This window comes from Micropterus dolomieu, linkage group LG14 (genome assembly GCF_021292245.1).
Source record: "Micropterus dolomieu isolate WLL.071019.BEF.003 ecotype Adirondacks linkage group LG14, ASM2129224v1, whole genome shotgun sequence".
In the NCBI taxonomy this organism is placed as follows: Eukaryota; Metazoa; Chordata; class Actinopteri; order Centrarchiformes; family Centrarchidae; genus Micropterus; species Micropterus dolomieu.
Window position 1 is genome coordinate 16,575,954 of NC_060163.1, and position 6,860 is coordinate 16,582,813.

At 39.5% G+C, this 6,860-nt stretch overlaps 1 protein-coding gene across 8 annotated transcripts in view; it reads right to left on the minus strand.

Annotated features, from left to right (window-relative positions):
* The window catches only part of LOC123982769 (calcium-activated potassium channel subunit alpha-1), a 107,979-nt gene that overhangs the window by 8,491 nt on the left and 92,628 nt on the right, over positions 1-6,860 (minus strand). For all 8 annotated transcript variants that reach the window (XM_046068598.1, XM_046068605.1, XM_046068599.1 and 5 more), the window contains 5 exons: positions 3,942-4,065; positions 3,347-3,571; positions 2,705-2,897; positions 1,630-1,743; positions 250-380 (listed from right to left, as the gene is read on the minus strand). In XM_046068598.1, the coding sequence (XP_045924554.1) occupies positions 250-380; positions 1,630-1,743; positions 2,705-2,897; positions 3,347-3,571; positions 3,942-4,065 (787 nt within the window). The remainder of the gene's footprint in view (positions 1-249; positions 381-1,629; positions 1,744-2,704; positions 2,898-3,346; positions 3,572-3,941; positions 4,066-6,860) is intronic.

The following is a 6,860-nucleotide window of genomic DNA, read 5'->3' on the forward strand; positions in this document are numbered from 1 at the left end:
ACTCAAACTGAAAGGCAGACAAGTGAAGCCATCATACCTAGTACAAGTTCCAGTCTTGTCATCTATTGTTTTAACGTGAGTAGAGAGTGCCTACATTGTTTGGGAGGGGCAGAGGCATTCTGCTCACTGTTCTGATATCAAAACACAAGATTTATTTGCATATTTCAGATCACTGACAGATATTATATGTCACTACACAAAAACCTCAATCATAAGCTAATATGTTAAGTTAAATCAATTCTGACTTACAGCACTCATTAAGGAATCCAGCACACTGACTGCGAAGGCTGTCCCACATGCAAAAGGCTGAGTGAGGTATAACTCTGTGTCTGGGTCGTCATCATCATCTTGGTCCAGGAACTGAACATTCGAGTCATTCACTGTGGGGAAACATGTAAATTTCTTTCTTATTTTTAAATTCTTCATGTTAATTTTCTGCACTACAAACCAGATCTTATGGAAAGCATGGATTGTGGGCTTAAGCATACTTTAGGCAAATACTCGATTGACATGAAAAGGAGGACACAAAAGTACAGTGGTTGTGCACAACAGTGAGTACCTGCAGATATGGATTGTATTAGAAATCTGTATATGGTTTGGTTTGACAAATTCTCCTTTTCTTGGATCCAAAATTGGACTAAATTGTTGTTTTTTTTAAGCGACTGAAATGTAACCAACTTGCCTCTGCCACATTCCATATCCAGGCCATTCATGCACACTCATGACGCCATGCATATTGTCAAAGCTCCAGGCCTTGATTCAAAGTCCTCCTGAAGTCAATATCAGTAACACCAATATGCCATTGTTTGTCTTGTAAATCCAAGACAGAACTTCCAATTACTTGTACTTGCATGTCAAAACAAATGAAAGTATCTCATTGCCCCAGAACCTTCTTTGAAGATGTCTGAGCACAAACACACATGCAGCAGCTGGAAGAAAGTAATGATGTAAAATTTAGTTGGAGAACTGCTACTTCTGTGAGGACAGAAATAAATGTCAGTCATATCGACAGGGCTGAGATGAAAGAAGTGCACGGGCCAGAGAATGTGATCCGACAGAAGATGCTATGAAAACAGCCACAAGGACTTCTGAGGGATCAAAGGCCCTGTAATTCTAAGAAAAATAAAAGGAACATTTTTGAGATAAGGGGCCAAAACAAGTCAGGCAATTTCAACCAGAACCAAGGGTAAAATGTGCTCAAAGTGATGCCATGGGAATGGACTGAGCCGCTTGTGCAGCGAGAGAAATAAAAAGAAAGCTGATATGGAGGCAGCAGCAGTTACAACACTGCAGTACAGGACACAGGCACTTCTTACCCAGCTCAGTTATTATTTGTATGCTGGTCCCACTGCTTTTATCCTGACTGAATGAAATCACAGGCAGTTTTTTGCCTGGCTTTGCTAATGGTGCTAGACAAGTGTTGAGGAAAAAAAGTTACTGGAGCATGTCAACAAGGGACAAAGAAAAAACATAAAAACTCCACTTTTAGTACGGTTAATCAAGTGTTGACAGCCTCTAATTGCAGAAATTGTGTTTTCAGATCTGTTAACAGCTACATAACTGAAAAAACATGCAACAGTAGAGCTAGCATATCAATCAACTGACAAAAATATACAGCAGCAAGCATACCTAGTTCTGTTATGATGGGAATATTTGCTCCAGTTGTGACAGAAGTCTGCCTTACTAATCCATGGACTGGGCTGTTTTCAGGAGAGGATCTATCCATCCCTGGTGGTGTGAAGCCTAAATTGACACACACACACACACACACACACACACGCACACACACATATAACATAAAGTACATCTATTAATGCAGTATTCAATACTTCATCAGAGGCTGCAAACAGGCATATCAGCAGAACAAATACGCTGGGGCTATTTCATCCATTCCCAGCCAGTGCTAAAGCATAAAGTTGCTGAGTGCGATGTTGCCGTATTCTTGACAAGGTCTAATATTAGTCCATATATAATAGATGTGACATACTGCTCATTTTGTTTTCCTTAGATTGTGTGTGCATGGAGACGGAAACCTTTCACACACACACACACACACACACACACACACTCACTCACACAAAAGCATGTACAGTATGGAGCCATGAAATAGAAAATAAGTGACGCAAGATTGAATTCAAATTGACTTGACATTCGTTGCTTTCCTCAGACTGACAAGTAAGCATATTAAATCAGTGATGCTGTATGTATTATACATACGCAGTGTTTTGACATCCATCACTTACTGCTGAATAAGGCAAATGCGAGGTCATACATGTGTTAGAGAAATAATGAAATTGGCAGCGATTTTTTTTCTGTCTCCTCAGGTCAAAAGGTTTCTAAAAACATTTCTTGACCATTATTGAAAGCCATCTCAAGATAACTGAGTGCTTCAGTTGCTGTTATGAAAGCTGTAACATGCAATATTCATAAATTACACATTATATACATTTTTCCTATATACTGAAAAAATTTAAGAAAAGTGTGTAAGCCAGTTAAGGCTTTTGTGCCAATGCTGTGCTTGTTGCCACCAATTAGGTGTGTGGAGAAACCAGTTGTTACAGTAACCTGAGGAATAGTCAGTAGGGTTTACTGTCAAACGCAGTGACACCAGGTCAGCCAGGCAGCACCCAGTGAGGGATATTCTCTGTGCCAGGGCCCTGTCCCTTCCAGGCGGTGCAGTGAACTATGATAGGGCGCTCCTTACCTTGGGAATTAGCCTGCAAGACCCCGATGCTGTCGTCAAACAGCATGGATTTGATGTTGAGTGACGCCAAGATGCATTCTTTGTCCTGCAGTGATGCATCGTCAATATTGTTCTGATTCGCTGACAGAATGACACACATGTCGCAGAGGTTAATGTTGACAGCCCTCAGATCTGCACGACTCAACGGTGTGCCCTTTGAGAGGAAGTGAAGGAGGGAATTTGTTATCTCACCTATAGGATACAACAGGTAAATGAAAATGTAGCAACTTTTACTTTGCAGTTATCAGCCTCCAGCCTAATGTCAACCTTGTCTCCTACAAAATACTTTTATACACAACTAAATTACTTTGCTAAATTGCTACCTGGTCTCTTTATTGGAAGTGTTCTACAATCCCGAAGTGTGGCAATCAATCCAATAGTTGTTAAGATATTTTAGTCCGTACCAAAGTGGTGGGCCGACCAACAGACAGACCGAGCCATACTGCTATTATGGCTAAAAACAGCATTACGTTTGCTACAAAAAATATTTGCCAATGCAAATTAGTTGCATATGATAGTCATTTTTAGGAGACAGGGTTGTTTATTTTGTCTAACCTGTTACAGTAGATGAATATTTGAAATGGGTGATTTTGTTGGACTCACAGGTAGAATGGAGACTTTTGGAAAATTGTGAAGAGTCTCCCACTCCCGCTTCAGATACTCAAGGGAGCCGACAAACACGATGTGCTTCAGCTCATGGTAGTGAAAGTTGCTCGCTCTCAGCGGCATGACAAAGTTTCGGAGGCCGATCAACGCCGATTTCACATCTCCAAATATGCACACGACCACGTGACCGCTCAGAACAGTCATGGCTGCCTCGCTCCGGGTCTGAGAGAGAAAGAAAGAACAAGCAAGAAAAAAAATATGTTTATGACAGAAATGTGGCATAAACTGCCTTTTCTAGCAAATGTTAGTGCTTTCTCTTCTGTCTGATGCCTACTCACCCGCTAAAATACATCATGCAGTTCATGACTGCAATAGACTATGAAAGTAATTTGAAAAATGGCATATGTATTAGTACAAGAAATGTTCTATGTACAGGGCCTCCATATAGCAAATGGCATGTCAAACACCTCATTACAGAGTGTTTAAGTACCCTGTCAACCTCTGATGGTGCTTTGTGACATGACACATCTGTCACCGGGGAGAAGAGTGTCAGGGACAAATGACGTGTGCAGAGTAAAAGAGCAGAACCCACCAAGATGACCTTCTCGATGTCTTTGGACGGGCACCAGTGAAACATCCCCGTGGAGTCGTATTTCTTTACGTTCTCGTCCATGCTCTCAATCTGCTCGTTCCCAGGGATGAAGAGCGGGTCATGTCTAATCAAACAAAAAGACGGGAGGGAGGGAATGAAAGAATACTATCACGCACTGTAAATGTGGATTAAATGCAGTAGTTCTTGGCATTTGACTAATAAAGCAGAATTATGACATAATAAAACTGAGAATATAATTCACAGACACAGATAAATGATAATACTAAGGAAAGGATTTTTTATATAGCTCCTTTCAGAAAAAAATCAAGGTGCTTAACATGGGTAAATCAAGATTAAAACATCAAGAAGATGAGTAAAATGAAATACAATACAATAAATTGAAGTATATAATAATTAATAAAAAACAAAATAACAGATTAAACATTTAATAGTAAACATTCAATAGGCCATCAGGGTATTTAAGGGTCTTCCAAAAAATCAGTTGTACTCAAAAAAGTAGTTTTCTTCTTTTATCTTTTTTTCTCTCTTTTGTCATCCTTGTCAGAGGCCATCTGCAGAAATGCCAACAAAACTACCGTGTCATCAAGCAGAGTGACATCAGCAGCGGCAGCCAGGCGGAAGGAGATGGCAGCAACACACTGTGTTGACTGGCATGAGCACGGAGATGCAATTACGCCCCCTTACTGCATACAGCTTTTGACGTAGTGTGCTGCGTGGTAAAAGCTTTAACAGACCAGACTTTAAATATTTTAGCAATTTGCCCAATCATATTTGCTTTTCAAAGTGAAGGGTATTAATGTTTAAACAGAGCATCGAAACTACATAAAGGACTTTCACTGAGCGCAGTGGTGAGCTTCATCCTCCCAAACACTGACCACTAAAGTGCTTTCCCGACATGAGTACCTGCGGTTGTACCACGCTTGTTCTGGTCAGAGTGATATGATATTTGTTCCTAGAGATATATTAAGATATGGGATACTACTGTTATCAAAAACAATCATCCGACCTATAAACCTTTACACTTTCACCCACCCGCCCACCCCAAAAAACAGAAAACAGTTCAAACATACAATTAAGTAGATTAGATTTAACTTTAACGTGCTATATATGAGGCCCTTTTTTGAACCACACCTCACATTGTTATTTGAAGCATTTAAATTTACCAAGCTTTTAGCTCAAAAATGGAGTTCCTTGCTGTTTTCAAGTAGGGTTCCTGCAGTTCTGTTGTAACCAATTTAAGGCATTTCCCAGCTATTCATTTTATAATCTTTCTATCACTGTTCAGGAGCGCTGGACCTATCCCAGCATGCATGATGAAAGAGGTAGAGCATGTCTATCACAGGGTTAACACACACACACACACACACACACACACACACACACGCATACAGTCGAACGACAAACACATTAATTCACACATTTACACCTTAGGGTAGTTAGGGCCATTGGATACAGGCGAAATCAGTTTCATGATTAATACGAATATTTTTCTGATATCGATATATTGTGTATGTATGTAACCTCACACATAAAATAAAGTGATAGTCAATGCAGTGCAAACTCTTCACACATGCAAAACAAGAACTCATACAGTTATAGTTTTTAAAGGTTCAGTGTGTAAGTTTTAGTGACATCCAGTGGTGAGGGTTACGAATTGCACCCCCCCTCCCCTATCCAAGCAAGTAGTATAGCTACGGTGCCTGAGACAGGACAAAAGATGTCCTCTGTGAGTTAGCAGAGAGTTGCCAGTCAAGAAATGAGGTTTCTTTAGATAGATATATTAAGAAATTATATTTACTTAATTATTCAGTAAAACCATATGTTTTTTGAACATTATTGCTCATTAATAAACAACAGCCACATCAAGAACTGAAGTGCTACATGATCGCTCATACTCCTGTAATACAGTATTTTACATCTTGGGCGGGTTGGCTCATCTGGACTAACATACCAAAGTAACATCTAGTGCATCAAGTATGACCACTGACAGATAACAGGAAAATAGAAGCCTCACTGTTTCTGCACCACAGTCCATTATAAACCACATAATACATGAAGTTTACAATGGCATTGTCAGGTGAGGATCAAGGCTGCTCTTGCTTTGCTTAATTAGATGAGCAATCTGCAAATCTTACCAAAATGTCTTTTTTCTTTTTTTTAAAATACAACAGAAACACAAAGTAGTACTGACAGCCATAATTTCAGCTTGTGGTAAAACGGTGCATTGTTTTTAATGGGCATTTAATAATAATAATAATAATAATAATCTTTATTTGTAGAGCACTTTTCAAAAACAATAATACCCAAAAGACAATAATACAAAAACAATACAAGATAAAAGCAAGAAAACATTAAAAAGACTAAAATACACGTTTAAGATAAATATAAAATTAGTAAAATAGAATAAAATACAAGGGATAAAATAAAGTCAAATAAGATCGGGAAAGGCTCTCCTATAAAAGTATGTTTTAAGAAGGGACTTAAAAGAGTTCACTGACTCAGCTGACCTGATTTCCTCGGGCAGGCTGTTCCAGAGCCTCGGGGCCCTGACAGCAAACGCTCTGTCCCCTTTAGTTTTCAGTCGAGACTCTGGAACAGAAAACAGACCTCTGCCCGAGGATCTCAAGGTACGTGCTGGTGTGTATGGGACAGTTCAGAAATATAACAAGGCGAGAGGCCATGAAGAGCTTTAAAAGTGATCAATAGAATTTTAAAGTCCATTCTAAAACACACTGGGAGCCAGTGTAATGAAGCTAAAATAGGAGTAATGTGGTCATATTTCTTTGTTCTGGTTAAAAGCCTGGCAGCTGAGTTCTGGACAGTCTGGAGTCGATCAATAGATTTTTGGGTTAAACAGGTGAAAAGGCTGTTGCAATAATCCAGGCGTGATGAGATGAA